Below are 17,102 nucleotides of genomic sequence, written 5' to 3'. Positions count from 1 at the left end.
GACTGGTTTACAAAGTCACATACACTCAGTTTCAGAGAGAGAGTGAGCAGAAAACCAAAAACCTTAGGATGATCATCTGATGAAACAAGGTGGGGGAGGAATGATGATTGGGGCTTTTTGAAGCAACATTATCAGTGCAGTCTGAAATTCCAGAGTGAAAAAATAGCATTAAAACACGACTAAGGTGTGACTGTCTAAGTTCTGCTCCTTTACGCAGTTTGTATTTTTGGGGCTATTTTCTTTTCTTTTTCTGAGAATTACTTTTTTTGTACGCAAATTTTTTTCTTTGCTGTTTCAAGGAGACTTTTAAAGCAGTGGCACCCAGACTGTGGAATAAACTCCCACTTTCCTTACATTCCCTGGACTCTGTTTCCCTTTTGAAAGCCAACAAGAATCCTGATTTTATAATCAGGCTTTCCATTCATGTTGAATGGACCACAGCTGCCTGACTGGACTTTATAATTGTATGTATTTTTCACCGTGCTGTATTTGTAATTTTTTTCCCTTTGTACTGTCTGTGTATGGTGCTATATAAATAGACATTACTTACTACTTACTTGCAGTACGGTCCATTGCACACTTTGTGTAAGTTCTGGCTGTAATGCAGATTACATGAGTACCTGCAAATACTCAGACTCTCTTAGATTCAGTTGCAGAGAAAACTGTTGAGCTTTGATTTAAAAAATGAATGAATCCCAAAGAAATAAATCACAAAAAAAAAATCCCAAATAAATCAATCACAATCATAAATCACAAACAAGAATCACTTTTAAAATGTTATTGCAAAAATGTATATATTTTAGTAACAAATGCATTACATTTTAAAGAAAGAAGAAAAGAATGAGAGTGTTGGGCTGCAGTCCCCAAGGCCTGACATTTTGCCTGTTTTCCCACTGACCCCACCCTTGAAGCGTTTTGTCATCAGAACCCACCGGATCTGGTTCATTAGCAGCAGGAATCGTGGAAAATACTGGCCTCGGGTTCAACGTCCCTGTCCTGCAGAGGTCACACAGCGACATGGGGAAGAAACTACTCTCAATCTTATATCCTCATCACATCTGCTGATGCGGGTGGATGTGGGCGTCTGCTGCAGAAAAATGGGCAAAGCTGGATGAAATGTCAGATGTAGATCATTCGCTATTGGTACCGCTATTGGTACGGGACCTTGGGGGGTTGACGGGTCGGGGTCTCCGCTGAGGCAATCGGCGGTTGCCCCGGCCGGTTGGCTGCCTCGGTCCCGTCAAGGCCTGACCAGAGCTCTTCTAGGGCCGGCGCTTGGGGGTGGGGGCCTGGGCTTGCTCCGGGGGACCGGCGCTTTCTGGCTCCTCTCTCTCTGTGTGGGGTGGGTGGTGCTGGGCCTGGGGTGTCGGCGCCTCCGGGGATGGGACCCCTGGGCTGGGGGGCCTGGCCCCTATGCTGGGGGGGGGCTGGGGGACAGCTGTTTGACCACCGGGGGACAGCCCACCAGCTGTCCCCAACTTACCCCCTTCCTCATATAACCTCATATTAGACATTTAAGGCCCTTTGGTGGGGAGGGTGAGGGGACATCACTGTGAGTAATCAGGAGATGTCCCCTCAGTGCCCTACCCGCCAATTTTAACTGCACCCCCCTTAGTACACACACCCCTCCCCCCTCAAAATATACATTCCAACACAAACACACACACACACCCTCACAAACACACATTTTGCAAGGAAGGTGGGACCTAGGACCATCTGTCCCCTGCCCCTTCCCTGGTGGGGGGTACGGGGCCCTTGGCAGCGGCGGCAGTGTCCCCTGGGTGCCGGTTTCCTGGGCCCTGTGGTGCTCTCTCCGCGCGGGGAGGGGGGGTTCACATTACACCTGAGTCGGGGTTGTTCGTGTCCCTGGGGGGTGGGTTCTGGTCCTTGCCCCTGAGCGCTGGGCCCCGCCAAATTTCCAACTGTGGCCGAGCCTGGTCGGGCCAAATTTACAACACCCCTTGTGGGCCCCCTTTTTCCCCGGGGTGCTCCCCTCCTGGGCGAGGGCGGCTGGCCCCTGCCTTGCTCCTCCCTGGACCAACCGTGGGCCGAGTGGGTGGCTGCCTGGAGACGGAGCGGGTCTCCCTTCGGGGGTCCTGGCTCGTACCTGGGGTTGGGGCGGGGGGATGCCCAGAACTCCTGGTGGTGATGGGGTGCTCGTCTGGGGCTGTGGGCGTCCTTCTCGGGTGAGGCTCTGCGTTGGGCTCTCCCGGCGCGGCGGGGGGCTGCTCTCCTGGTTGGGCTGGGGCGCCGCTCTCTTTCCCCCGTGCTTCCCTGCTCTCTGGCTCTGGGGGCCTCGCGGCGGTTCTGCTGGTCCTGGCCTGGGTGGTGGTCTTGGTCGCCCGGGGGGCGGTTGTTCCCTGCCTGCTGTCGTGTGGCGTTGGGGGGTTCAGGCTGCCGCTGCTGCTGCGGCGGGGGTCTTGGTGTGGGGGTGGCTGGGCACTCTCCCTCCTTCTTTTCACGTTCCACCGTCCATTTTAGAAGAACATAAACACTCACCTGAGCACAGGTGTTAGCTCACCTTTGCACTAATAGTTTGCATGATTGAATGAATGAAAGATTTCACACTAGTTGGTTTTAAGGCATAAGTATGCGTTTGTGAACACTATCTGTTTTGTGTACATGTCAACAGGTGGACATTTTTGCAGCTAGCAGGTGTGTTTATAACATTTGAGTGTGTGTGAACAGGCTCCGCCCTTTTTGTACTACATTTGAATCTTACCGTAATGATAAACAACCAGTAAACCTGTCTGCTCTGTGCTGCTTCATGGTCTTATCCCCCCCTTCCCACTACCCCCCCCCCTCTCTCTAACGTCCCTCCCTCTTCTCCCCTTCTTTCCTTTTCCGTCCGGTCCAACACCAAAGATTTTCAAACATGATTGAAATTAATAAAGTTTGGCCTCAATTCCAAAAACGGGTTTATTCAGACATACCTTTGGTTTGTCTGAAGATTAATAACCCCTCTTGTTAAAGTAAAATACGTCCAACACAAGAGGCCCTCTGAGTTCATTTCTTTCCACTTTTCACAAAATTCAAGCTTCAATGTTGAAGTTCTTCTCAAAAGAAGAATCCAGGCATTCAAAGTGCAGCTCGGTGCTTGTTCTGATTTGAATTTGAAGCCTCTGTCCTCGGCGTGAACCGTTCACCTCGGCCTCGGCTAAACTGCAGACAGATATTACATCGCTGCCAACTTCCTCATTACCCATCATTAGTCTGAGCCATTACAACATTCGCTGAGGCTCAAGACACCTGATAAAAGGTTTGGTCAGAGCGAGCAGCGCGGAGCATCAGCCCCCAGTCCTGCACCAGTCAAACATTCAGACCCTTCAGATGTGTGGGAGACAGACGCCTGGGTCAAATGTGGGAAAATCAGACCAGATCACCCATCTTACCTTGTTTTTAAGGCATTAGACTGATAATGTGAGTGATGCTTCACAAATAAATCTACTTTTTCTTATTCTATTCTTGCATTTCTAATACATCATTCAAGTTTTGACTATCTGAGAGCTTAAGGGAATCACACATCCTCCGCCGCCAGGCCTTGATGCTCCACCGCCTTAATGAGGGGCCATTAATCAGCCAGTTGTGTGTGAGCGAAGAATCGCCTGCCTTAACTCAACTGTTTCAGCATCACCAAACCTCAAAGGCGGAACCCGCGGCGTGGATAAAGCCATCTGATCAGAGTGGATGTGGGGCAGACAGGTGGAGCGGGGTGGAGGAGGTGAAGGCCACGAGTCAAGGGAATTCAAGTCGATGGTCCAGAGAGCACAAAGCCCAAGATCAAGCATCAGTCGTCCTTCAGATGGGCTGTAATCTCAGCATCAAACCCGGGCCTTTCATCCCGCTCATCCATCCCATGCACCTTCCGTTTTCGCCGGTCCTGAGGGTGCTGTCAACCTCCGAGTATGTGAGAATGGAAGAAGCCTCATGAAAGCCGATTGCGTTTTAATAAAGTTTATTATCTGCAGGGAGCTAATCCTCAGGGGTAATCTCTCCTCTGTAGTCCTAAAGGAAAGCTGGATTACTCACTTGCTATAATCCCAATGAAATTGTTAGGATTTAGCTTGCGCTGCACAGCAGATGGCAACAGGCTTTTTTTCCTTCCACCCCCGGTTTTTTTACTTGTGCCGTCCGCTCCTCCTCCTCGCTTTCTGCGCTCGCAGTCTTGGTCAAAACAAAAAACATGGAGGAAAAAAACAGGCAACTGGGACCACAAACAACCTGAGAGACCGCTTCAGGGAGCCACGTTTGACCGGGAGTAAAACCCGTTTCTTAAATTTGGGACTTCATAACCCACTGAAATTAAAAGGGATGTTATGAAAACCATAAAGGTTGAGATGTCCAGCAGAACTCCATCATGGTCTTTACTGATCAGAGAGTCAATTATGAGGATGCAGAGGTGTAAGGAAATCTTTTAGAAAGACAAAGGCTGCATTTCAAAACCAAAATGCTCATTTCTGGTGAAAGACCTGCTAATCTTGTGTTGATATTTCCAAATATTTTTCACTTGAAATAAAGCACTTTCTACTCATCCAGCTTTAAACGTATTTTTATCACATCTTTAAACACAAAGCAGCTTCTGAATTACAAAAACAAAACCAATGTCATTCCTTGTCCTTGGAAAAGTTCAGTTCCACTGAGGGCACAACAAAAGAAAGAAAACAATAGTGAACTTGTACAAATGAAAGGAAGAATTCCAGCTCATAGTGGGTTTAATTGCACCTTTTAGCAGTGGTAATACAAATTCAGGAACCCAAAAATACAGATTTATGTGCCTGTTTTTGCAGTTTCTGAAAAGTTTCCCTGAAGTGGAAACTTTCTGACAGTGGAAACTTTTTTCAGGAAGTTGCAGCTCTCATTTTTCTCTCCTCATTTTCTGTCGTTTGACTCCTGCCGTCTGTCCCAAAACAGGATTCCTGCTCCTTTTAGCAAACAGAAATAGAAGCATTACAATGTGTTCCGTGGCTCATCTGAACTTCTACCATAACGTGGGCGTTTAGGGCAAAGCGAGTTTAATCCGCCGTCGCTTGAGGCGGTTTCTGAAGAAGAGATACATGCCCAGAAGACAGGCGGTGGACAGGAAGTACAGAACCACACACAGGCTGACGTCCAGCTTTGAGAAGCCGACACTCAACACAGAAATCCAGCGGCCTCCTGGGCCCGGGCCCGGCCCCTCTTCAAAGTATCGGCCTGCCAGTTCTCGTTTCTGAAGCCGCTTTGTTTGGCCCCCAAAGCCGGCGTGAAGGTCTTGGTCGATGGGCTGCAGGCCCACCATTCCAACACCAGCGTCCAGCTCCAAGCTGAGCCCAAACACGGGCCTGGGCTCCTGCTCCACCTTCCTCTGCAGGGTGCGCTGCTTCACCAGGCTGGAGGACGCAAACTGAAGCACCTTCGCCCCGAAGTGTTTGTTCACAAACGAGTCCAGATCCACGATGTCCTCCTGCGGCTCTCGCATCCTTAGACCCACAAAGCTGGGTTTCTTGTGTCTCTGCTGATGGTCAGCACCTCCTTCCACTTTGGGCTTTGGTTTGGCGGATTTCTCCTCCATCTCTCTCACTGCTGCTGCTTCTTCTCCAACCTCGTCTTCTTCGTATGCCACTCCGTCATCAGGCTCTTCCTCCTCTTTCTCCTCCTCGTCTTCTTCCAGAGGGGATGATGGTGATGATGATGATGATGGAGGAAGCGTTACGGAGTTTGAGGCCTCCCTGGCTTTCCTTTGAAGCACTAACTTGAGCTGCTGCTCATGTTTTTGCCTCTGTTTCTCCAGAACCTGACTTTCATCCTCCAGGTAGTCTGTCAAAAACAAACAAGCAAAAAAAAGATCCAGCAGTAAAGTTAGAATTTGGTTTTCAACATGGCCACCATTCTTTTTAACCCTTGTGCTATCCTAGGCACTTTACCATTGGGAGTTGGGTCATCTAGACCCACTAGACAGAGCTCTGAACCTTTTTTCTTCAATGATTTGTGATCTTCACTGGTGTCCATGGATTACATGAAATCTTTCCACCTTTATCCACCTTTGTCATGGTAGGGAGAACACCTCAATGGAAGGGGGGGTCATAGGATAGCACAAGGGTTAATATATATGTCAGATAAGGGAAAAGGGAATATTGGTGTGAAGCCGTACCATTTAGGATGCGGCTGGAAGAGAAGTGTGAGGAGAGGAAGGACAGAACCCGATTGGTGTTCCACCTGTGCTCCCCGTCTGAAGACGCAGCATGACAGGAGGAGCACATCTCTGGGGGGGGCCACTGGATCTTTGGGAAGTGGGGGTCTTCACTCAGCGCACCTTAAGCCCAATAAACAATAAAAATAAGGAGGGTGCATCAGAAATAATTCTAGTGAAAAGGAAATTCGTTCTCATTTGTGCGTCTGTATTTACCAAAACAAATGGGTAGAAAATAAAAAGCAAATATTTAATTTTCTTTCCCCTTTAATCTGTTTTTTTCACCACTTCACAGTTAAATTCTTTTCTAGTTGATTTTTAAGCTGTGTACCATTTAATTCTCCAACTATATAAAAATATTTTAATCACTTTTAAATGGATTTTGTTTGTTTGTTTGTTTAGGAAAATGACTATAAATTACTTAATTTCTCTGCTGTAATTCACAGCTCTTTATCCAAAATTCTATCACTTGCTACAGTAAAATAAAAGTTCTTTCAAAGTTTTTAGGAAGTGTCTGAATCCGGAACAGGTCAGAGTTATGGCTCCTCTTTATAAAAGAGCCAAAAGAACAATCATGGAAAAGCTCTTGAAGGAAAAATGTATAAAAAGTTGTTCAGAGACAGTTACTCTCTCCATTTTTTCACCTTACAGACAAGTAATGTAAACATTTCCAGAAAACGACTTTGTTTTTTGACAGGATTCTTGTTCTACACACAAATACACACAAACTTCCTTAGGATAAAATAAACATAATATTAATAGAAAAATTCGACTGTATTATCTGAAATACTGTGTCATGTCATGTGCAATAACAAATCTTTAGGCTGCAATCCTCTTTATCGTTATTTATCACCTTTGTCTCTTGTTTACTCCATATTTTTATAGGATTTGTTTTTGATTTTTATTCACCTTTTTTCTCCTCTTTTATTTTCTTGCATCTTTATAAACACCATATTCTTATTTGCCTTGCTTGTTCAATGTAGCACATAAACTCTGTACAGTAAACGGTGTAATGACATCACAGTCCCATTCTGATCGTCTTTTGATCTGTATTCAAAGCGTCCCCAGCGGTCTTTTATTTATGGTTATGTGCCATTTTCTAGAACCTAGTTTCTGCAGAGCAGCAGTTTATTAGAGAGTCGCGTCTGAGATCCCTTCAGCATCCCTTAGAGCAGAGGTGGGCACTGAGGGCCGCATTCCTGCATGTTTTCCAGCATACCCTGCTCTGGCATGTTCTAATTGGCTGGACACACCTGAACCAGGTAATCAGCCATGAGTAGGGGAAGAGTATCTGGAAATCATGCAGACACACCGGCCCTCGAGGCCTGGAATTGCCCACCCCTGCCTTAGAGTTTGGAGCAGGAAGCTTACAGCCCACCCAGCGTTTTTTTGACGTCATAAATACTATCTTTTTTTTGTTTGAAGAAATACTCAGAAACACAATTTTAATCTTTTTTCTATATATATATGTCCTCCATCAAGAGAAAAAGGCTTCAAGAACACGTAAAAACACCATTTTCATCAAAATGGGCGTTTAAAAGCTTTAAACATGGAATCTTTTTCTAACTTTCCCCCTAATTTCTGTTACAAAAGCAGCATTTTTCAGTTTAATGGTCTAGGCCACACGTGTCAAACTCAAGGCCCGGGGGCCAAATATGGCCCGCCATGTCATTTTATGTGGCCCGTGAGAGAATTTTTTAATTTCTTAAAAATACAAATTTTCTTTAGTTAATTACATATTATTTATGTGTAGTTGCGGTAATTATTCATTGTTTGGAGGTCTTGTGTGTGTATGCAGACAAAAAGTTACACGTGACTGTGTAATACGTGTTCTTTCTAGCTCAGTTTTATGTTGTTTGTCTTTATTCACTTGGACAGTTTGATCCTTCATTAATGCAGTGATGTAGGTTTTATTAAGCGGACAAAATTTCAAAGGATTTATGCTACAGTAACAAGTAAACATATGTTTTCCATGCAACTGTAATTGTCCCTTTAAAAAGTTATAATGAATAAATAATGAGTTATTTAACATTAAGGAGTAGTTACATTTATTTTTCATTACATATAGTTACATGTATAAGTTACATTTGGCCCTTTGAGGACAGCCACTATGCTGATGTGGCCCTCGGTGAAAATGAGTTTGACACCCCTGGTCTAGGCCAACAGCAGAGCAGCTTTTGCTTTCAATACACATACACTACATTTTAAGCAAGATTGTGTGATTTGTTTTTACTGTGATGGCAGTTGTTGTTTTTTCGTGTTTATATTTATATTTATATATTTTTTGTTTTCATTTTCGTCCAGGATTGTGGTTTCTAATAAACATAAATAATAAAGGTTGCTTTTTTTTAATACAGACGTTTGCTTGCTGATGTTTTTGGACACACAGGTGCTGCACAAACTTATTTGTAATTTATAACCCAAGTAGAGGATATAAAAGGCATTAACATGGATGATGTTTCCAGTCAGTCCATTGTCATTCCCTATATTGTCCCTGTTGACTGGAGGATGGAAAACCTTTAAGGGCTGCATGCAATCTATGCCCAACCCATCGGAGGCAGCGCTCGTAAAAATTAACTGCCTATATGCATATGTGTATGCAGCAAAGTGTGTGTATGTAAATCATCACACTTGGCTGTGCATGTAATCTATAGATTGGAGTGTTGTGTGTGTGTGTTTGTTCATTTGACAGGACCTAACAATGATCAATGTGCTTCTGGGATGGCCCCCAGAGGGAGGGACGGCCAGATAATAGATGTGTCCAAAGTGGACAGCCTCTCCACTCCAACATGCCCACACCATCCATGTTGGGATGCGGCAGACCTCTGGGATCTGGACCTGCTGTCGCCTTTGAAAGCAAAACCCCAATTTCCAAATTGAACATGTGAGAGACAGAGGCGCCACCAGGAGGGGAGGACCTTTTAATAAATGAAAAACTTCCTTCTTTAATGTTTTCTTCTGCGTCGCTGCTGCCCACCAACACCTTTTATTACTCATCACATACAGAGGAGCGTAGTATTTAGACGCTCAAACTCGAGTTTGGATGAAAATACTCCACAAATGTCCACAAGGACACGCAAACACGTCAGTGATTCATGGCTTGTTGTCACCACTGAATGTGTGTGAAAAACAAAAAGCAGGCAGAGCAGCAGGTCTGTCACTTCACCACACGGACAATTTCCATCTCCTCCAACCTGCACTCCCCTCCTCTCTGCTCCCCCATTCCAGATTCATCTCCCTCATATGCATGTGTCTATGTACTCTGCATGATGTACTTTACATAAAAGGCACATCAATTTTACTGTGCCCTGGACGGGCGGCCGCCTGCGAGCGATGGCGTGTGCGTGCACGCACATAATCCATATGCTTAGCATTTCCTCCCTTATTCTAATAAGCACGCCGCGTGGGGGGGGCCAGGGTGACTTTAGCCACAGCGGCCTGTCGCTGGGACGCCATTGGTGCTGGGAAAATGTTTTCATACATTTTTAATCGCCAAAGACGTTTCAGCGTCAGCGTTAAACTATGGTGAAGATTAATTAGAGAAGTGTAGCTAAAAAAAAACAAATAAATACCACAAACAGGCTTTAAATCACTATCCTGTTCCAAAACCTGACGCTAAAAATCTGCTTTGAATTGTGCTAAGATTTTATATCAGGATAAATTAAATGAATAATTAATTAAAAGATCGACATGCCTCAGTTTGTGAGGCTCAAGGGTAAGTGGTTGGTTTGAAGGTAAAAGTGTTTTGGGTCAGTGGGACGAAGGCATGATGGGATTATGTGCTGCGTTTTGTTCACGCAGAAGGAAGTCTGAGCTGCTCAACAAATGCGTGGCTGAGAAACTCAGCGGCGTCCAGATGAAGCTGCTCAGAAAACACTTAGAGTCTCACTCCAATCATCTTTTGATCCAAAGGGTCTTTACATTTGATGATGCTTTCACACAAAATCCAAAAACTTGTGTCGTTTTCATAGTTTCTGCAGAGCTGCAGGAGTTCATTACAAATTTGCCTCAGAGTTGTGGGGAGAAGCGTTGGCTGGTAGTGAGCCCTACCTCATTTCCCATCATCCCTTTGCTTACACTCTCTCCTGCTAGCTTACAGCCCCTCACACCTCCAACCTAGCATTATTGGTAATGTTGGAGGAATCCATCCGTCCAGTTTAGATCCAGATTCCAGCTCAGACCAGGAAAACAGAGACGTTCATGGATCTAATTGTCTGTAAGTGGATGCATCACAAGGAGCAGAGCTGGAAGCTTATGGCTTTTTTTCTACGTTATATATACGCTCTTGTTTATCTGCTCCTTATTCATCACGATTTGAAATTCAATTACAAGCATAATTTTCTTTTCATTCGTCTAATATGACAAAAAAAGCCTCAAGAACATGTTAAAAACACAAAAAACAGTATTTTTATCAGAGAGGGTCAGAGCTGCACACCAAACACTGAAAGGATTTGATCAGATCCTTTGAAGTACCCTTCTGTATGTCTGCACAATCCAATCCAAATGACAGTCTTCCTCTTCCAGTCGTGTAAATGAATTCCATATTAGGACAGTCTCTGTGGAATGAGGAAATGCTGCAGCACTGCTGCTCCGTCTGCAGAAATGTGACTCAGCTGTTGACAAGCAGCAACAGGACGGAGCTACAAGTCCTAATTCAGCCGCCGCGCAGAAGCCCGGGGCCCTGGGGCCTCTTTGTTGCCACCTAAATTAATTGTCTGACTGCTTTACAAATAGCTGCTCTTTCATGCATGGCTTCCTCTCAAAGGAGGGCGGGGGGGCCTGCTAAAGAGCTCCACTTCTGGCCAAGAGGAGGGGTTGAGTGGATGAAGCGTGCGGTCCTCAGGGAGGACGCCTCCGCCGCTCACTGCCACAAACACAGCCAAACCCTGCGACTCACTCCACCGATCCCCCCGCGACTCCAACGCCACCATGTGCGGCTCACCCCTCCTGACGCACGTCACAACTCGACCCACAGAAAGGCAGAGGGGAGGGGGAGGATAGAAATGTGTGTGGCTTGTGTCAGGGTGTTTGCCACCTGCTGTCACACAATACCTTGGGAATTGTGTGTGTGTGTGTGTGTGTTGGCTGGCTCCTCGGGGAGCTACCCTGCAAGGATGCAGCACTATGACTTGTCAAGCGGCGGCTATGAGTCCCAGGGGATGCGGCGAGCAAAGAGAGGGAAGACGGATGGATGAAGGAGGGGGCGTCGGATGATGTCTTAGTGTCTGAGGGGCAGACACACGCAGGCATGGACGTCCCTCCGGCCCCCGCTGTTCAGGACACAAGCTGTCCATGAGATTGGAAAGGGGGCGGTGGACAAAAACACAAACAAAAGATAGCAATTTAACAAAGTAGGCTGTTAATGACGGCACTGTGCCTAATAAAATCCCATGAATGCTAACAAGGGTGGGAAACCACTCAGGAGCTGGTTAGCACTACAGCTGAAAAGGACAAACAAGGCAGCAAAACTTAGTGGTGTTGATTTAAAGAGCCATTCTGATAAAAATAGTGTTTTGAAGATGTTCTTGAACATTTGTTCTCATGATGGAGGACACTTCTCAGTCTTCGGACCAAAAATCTGGAAGGAATTGCCCCTGTACCTCAGACAGATAGACTCACTTAGTATTTTTAAATCTGCTCTTAAAACATATTTTTCACTTTGGCTTTTATCTGAGTTGGAATCCGGACCCATTTTATGTGTTTTACGCTTTATATTGTCATGTGCTTTTATTAATTTTTGTGTTGTTCAGCACTTTGGTGAACCTTGTTTTGTTTAAAGTACTTTATACATAAAGTTGAGTTGAGTTGTAAAGGAAATGAAGCTTGAAATTGCATTATTACTATTCTCAAATTGTCGTGGATCAGGAAAAGATGAAAAAATGCAGTTTGAAAACGATCATATTTGTGACGCTCTGCTCCATTCTGATCCTCCACCTGCAGACGAACAGATCCATGAACGTCTTTGTTCTCCTGGTCTGAGCTGGAATCTGGATCAGAACTGGACGGATGAACTGCTGTGATACTGCTCGACATTTTTGTTTTACCGGCAGTGTTAGGTTGGCGCTGTGAGGGGCTGTAAGCTACCGGGAGAGACTGTAAACAAAGGGATGATGGGAAATGAGGACAGGCTTGCTCCGGCCAACAGTCCACAACTCAGAGGCCAAGGACTTAACAATTATTGCTGCTCTGCAGAAACTAAGTCCTAGAAATGGCATAATCATAACTAAAAAAGGAACGCTTTGAAAATAGATCAGAAGATGAATAGCTGTCAACAGATAAATGATCAAGTGGTGACTTTTCAGACAACAGCAAGAGTCAGGAGGGGAGAGAATCAGAGGAAGGCTGTAAGAAGGATGAAAGATGGCAGAAGGGAGTGGAGGGAAAATGGCGGCTCAGGCAGATGATACTTGGAGGACTAAGACGGGGTGGCAGCTGGTGTCTGATCTGAGGATCCGTCCCTCTTCCCCTCACCCTCTGTTAGTCGCATTACAACAAAGTGACCATGAGAAGAAGCTAACGCGAACCCCACAAACGGAGGAAGGTAATACTTCTGATCCCATTGGTGTGGATGGATGGACAGGAGCGGAACGGAGTGATGGAAAAGTGTAAAGGTCAGGGAGGTCTCCCCCCTTCACAGGTTCACTTTCTGCTGTTTGGCTTGTAAAAATGCCAACTTCTCGATTTCTTATTTACATATTGGATTAACTTAGAACCCACTTGTGTTACATTTTCTGAAAGTCATGACAAGAACTTCAAATGCTGAAATAAGAACTAATTTTATTCCAATCTTTTTTTTTCTTTCCAGGGATTATTTCAGGGATTTCAAACTGGCAACAAATCATTTTAAGAGATTCCTTTGTTAAGAGTCCTAGAAAAATTCAATGCTGATTAAATCCTAACGTCTGCACTCCTAAACATGAACGTCTCCAAAAAACACCTCAAACAAACACCTATGAAGGCACAAATACACAAAGTTGTACGATTTAAACAAAGTCTGAAGGAATCAAATGCTGTCAATCAAAACTCTGATCTGATTTTGTTCCTCCTTCTGAAGTGGCCAACGTCCCGCTTAGGGAAGCTCTGATGAAGCGGCGACTGGCGGCGCTCGTACCTGCTATTCTGCTGTTAACCCGGTTGTGGGCGGACCACAGCCACAGCATCGCCGATGGCGGCGAGGACACCGTCCTCAGGCCTTCCCTCGCCATTGTCTCGAAGTGATCGGCACAATCTCTGCAGCCGAAGAAGTTCTTCACGTAGCTCCTCATCACACTCAGAACCTCGTGAGGATCTGAGAGGCAGAATGACGAGAACGCAACGCCATTAAAAGACGTTTTCCTTCCTTTGAAGCTGCAGTTTCCTGTTCTGTGTGACCTCACATCTTTAACATCTCCAAGCTTCATCTAGCTGATATTTTTATTCTAGAGGAGGATTTTATTGCATAAAAAGCTTTTAGAAAGATGAATGTCTGAAATGCCGGAGAGCGTGCACGTGTTCCTCCCTTCCCATCATTATGTGGGCCTGCAGCCGCGGGGAGCTGGGTTAACCCCATATTGAGGTAAATAATCTATGAGAATGGGAATAGGATAACCCAATCTGGAGATTAACCGCTGTGTGTGAATGGTGTCCAGGCTGTTGTCTCAGGACATCAACAGTCCACAGACAGATTCCTGTAGCTGTTTGCTTTTGTTCTCAGCTTAGCAGCTCCTGTGGATGAACTGTACAGCAGCTGGAAGGACATGCGTGTGCCCTCGTGCATGCGTGTGCTGATGAAAACAACAATGAGCCACGACAATTCACACTTTCAATAAAGTACACATGCTTCAGTTTAATCTAGCAGTCAATACTGTGCATTAAGTGTGCATACGCAGCCATTAAGCCAGCGGACTGTGGGGGGCCAGATGGACACCCCCTTTTGGCCAGTCCATCTGCAGGTCACATGATGGTCCGTAAACCTGGGGATTAACCTCTGTGTGTACCTCTGAGTGTGTGTGGGAGCATGTTTAGGGAGGAGATTAACGGTCCTGCTAGGAGCGGAGCCTCTGGTCATCTGCCGGTTTTATTAACCACTGGCATTCCACTAATCTAGCATAATCCTTTTTCACACAGTCCCAATTAGTCTCAATTTCAGCTGTGATGGAGAAAAACAAAACGGTAAAGAATTTCCTGTGTGTGAGTCGAGACTTTCCTCTCCAGAAAAGTCGTGAAAAGTGTCCATCGGACGGCTTGCTGGTTATTCCCAGCAGTGAATTGAGTTCCTACTTGAGGCTCCTGCGCTGTCGGCCTGGACAGTGAGAACGTGGAAGAGGGTCCACACCCCACAGGGGTAACGTCTGAAGTGGGGTTGGGAACCCTGACAGCCCACCCACCTCTCTCCTTCAGGCAGTGCTGCGTCTGGAACCTGAGATACACAAACCAGACGCACAAAAGACAGTTGGGAAACCAAAAAACAACAACAAAAAGGATCAGAGGAGAAAGCAGCTTCAGCAATGTTGTTTTTATCACAATGAGGAAAACCAGTTTCTGCCTTTAAACTCAAAAACAAGATATGGAAGCTTCGCTGATCAAAAATCGTTATCCTTTTGAATTTAAGTTATCAGATGACAAAAATCGTAAACGAAAGAACTAGAAAAGTTCTCAGGACAAAGTGAGTTTACAGGTCACAGCTGCGTTTGTCAGAGAGATTTAAAGCGTTTTTGAAACTCAATCTCAATGGATTTTAACCCTTGTTCTATCCTAGGCACTTTACCATTGGGAGTGGGGTCATCTAGACCCACTAGACAGTGCTCTGAACCTTTCTTCTTCAATGATTTGTGATCCTCACTGGTGTCCATGGATTACATGAAATCTTTCCACCTTTATCCACCTTTGTCATGGTAGGGAGAACACCTCAATGTAAGGGGGGGTCATCTAAGATAGCACAAGGGTTAAAATTCTTAAAGCTTGTTTATTTTTGTTCCAGTTTAGGATCCACAGGAAAAAATACTTAATCCTTATTCCCATTTAATTTCAATTCACAAAGATGCTTCTTTGATATTCTTTGAATTAGTAACTTCCAGAAGAAAGTTGCTGCTTTTATTTGGAAGTTTTTTCATCCATGTCCACATCTTGCACTGCTGGTTCTTTAAATTTCTATTTTGGCTCAAACTCTTTGCAGTCAGAAAAGTTCAGATGTTGCTCCCAAAAAGGTTTTGCTTTTCTAGTTTCTACTCAGCCTTGCTTCTGGATTGAACATGAAAGTATTTTTCTTTGGTGTAACAATCAAGCAAAGCTCACATTTTCCAGGTTTGGACGAGAGGCAATGATCCTGTCTAGTGTTCAGGGGCCTCATTTATAAACGTTGCGTACGCACAAAAGAAGGCGTACGCCACTCTCTACGCAATAGTTGAGATTTATAAAAAGCAAACTTGACGGGAAAATGTGCGGTCCTCCACGCAAGCTCTGACCCAGGCGTACGCACAAAAACGGGTGAAATGAGAAATGGCGACACCGTCGGCAGATGGAAGAAACACGTGAAAGTGACAGTGTGTGCCAAATCGTGCTGGCATGTGCTGTGCTACACAATGTGGCACAGCTTAAAAACGTGCCTCTACCCCCTGGCGCCGATTGCTGTGTTGGCCCCGACCCTGAACCCCATCCCCACGCATTTGAGCCAAATGCTGCTGCTGTGCGCCAGCGTTTGGAAGTGATGCGTCGCTTGTAAAGAAAAAGAGGTGTGGAAAATATTATTTATTTAAGAATTCCCTCATCGTGCAGTTTATTTCAGTCAGGGCGATCTTGATTTCGCCCAACTCCTTGGCCACCTCTCTGATTGAACTACTGACTTCCCTCCGCATTTCAAGGACTGCATCGGTGAGGACACGCCCACTGCTGGAGGGTTGAGAGCCGCGTGCCGTGGAGACGCTGGGGCCAGACGGCTGCTCAGCTGCAGCATCGTAACCACTGGCCCCGCTGGAACACCCAGCAACTAAAATAAAATTGTTCTATATTAATAATCTGTAATTGTGTAGCCTGCATACATGTGACTTGACTGCATTCATTTGAATTATTTCTCTTACCTGTGTCACCCTGACCCTGGCGCGTCGGCGTCCTCCTCCGTCTCAGTCAGGTGACTGAGGCGGAGGAGGACGCCGATAAGGGGGACTTAATAGGGATTCCCCAATAATAGCGGCCAGTCTCTCATCAAGAGGGGTCAGCTCCGGTGTCCCCCCCCCCCCCCCCCCCACGTGGCGGACACACTCTGCCGATGCAGCGCTAGACGTTTTTTTGCCTCGACTTTGATGTCCGATCATTTCTTTCATTTCTTTTTTATTTCGGCCACGTCCGAGGTTGTGAGGCTACAGCATTTACGGCGTCTGCCACCGTTTGCCGCTCACGTACCTTTTTGGCATTAGTAATGCCCACACTGTGCCCCAAACAACACTTTTCTCCTCTTTTCCACCTCGCCAATGATAACTTCTACTTCACATTGAGTGAAGTTACGTTTTTTTGATTTCCCCTCTGTGTGTGCCATGGTTTTGCAATCAATGAATATTCATTTGTGGGCGTTTCACGGACTATTTATGGGCAACTATGGGCGTGTCATGAAGCCGCAAAAGCTGCGCTGCATTTAGAATCGGTTGTGATTTATAAAGGGAAAGATGCGTAGGATGTGCGTGCGCACGGTTTTATAAATCCGAATATTTCTGTGCGTACGCACGTCCTATGTTTCATCCGTACGCCACTTCTGACGCAAATCCTACGCAAAGTTTTATAAATGAGGCCCCTGGACTTTAGCAGCATTCATGCACCATCCTCACTACTTTCTTCAATGGAAAATATGACAAAGTAAAATTCAAATAAACATGAACATTTTACAAAGACTGTTAATGAATCCACTGTGTACTGATGATGAAAACTTGGATAGTTTATAAAAAATAAATGAATATAGATTTTTTTC

At 45.5% G+C, this 17,102-nt stretch overlaps 1 protein-coding gene across 2 annotated transcripts in view; it reads right to left on the bottom strand.

Annotated features, from left to right (window-relative positions):
• Nucleotides 1-4,531: 4,531 nt before the first annotated feature.
• qsox1 (quiescin sulfhydryl oxidase 1) overlaps nt 4,532-17,102 on the bottom strand; it is a 32,765-nt gene continuing 20,194 nt past the window's right edge. For both annotated transcript variants that reach the window (XM_004068376.4, XM_011474572.3), the window contains exons 10-13: nt 14,426-14,564; nt 13,278-13,454; nt 6,128-6,289; nt 4,532-5,793 (exon numbers count right to left, since the gene is read on the bottom strand). In XM_004068376.4, the coding sequence (XP_004068424.1) occupies nt 4,997-5,793; nt 6,128-6,289; nt 13,278-13,454; nt 14,426-14,564 (1,275 nt within the window). In that variant the 3' untranslated portion in view covers nt 4,532-4,996. The remainder of the gene's footprint in view (nt 5,794-6,127; nt 6,290-13,277; nt 13,455-14,425; nt 14,565-17,102) is intronic.

The sequence above is a fragment of the Oryzias latipes genome, chromosome 4, assembly GCF_002234675.1.
Source record: "Oryzias latipes chromosome 4, ASM223467v1".
In the NCBI taxonomy this organism is placed as follows: Eukaryota; Metazoa; Chordata; class Actinopteri; order Beloniformes; family Adrianichthyidae; genus Oryzias; species Oryzias latipes.
The sequence above is the reverse complement of the archived record's forward strand: the minus strand, read 5'-3'. Positions and strand labels throughout refer to the sequence as shown.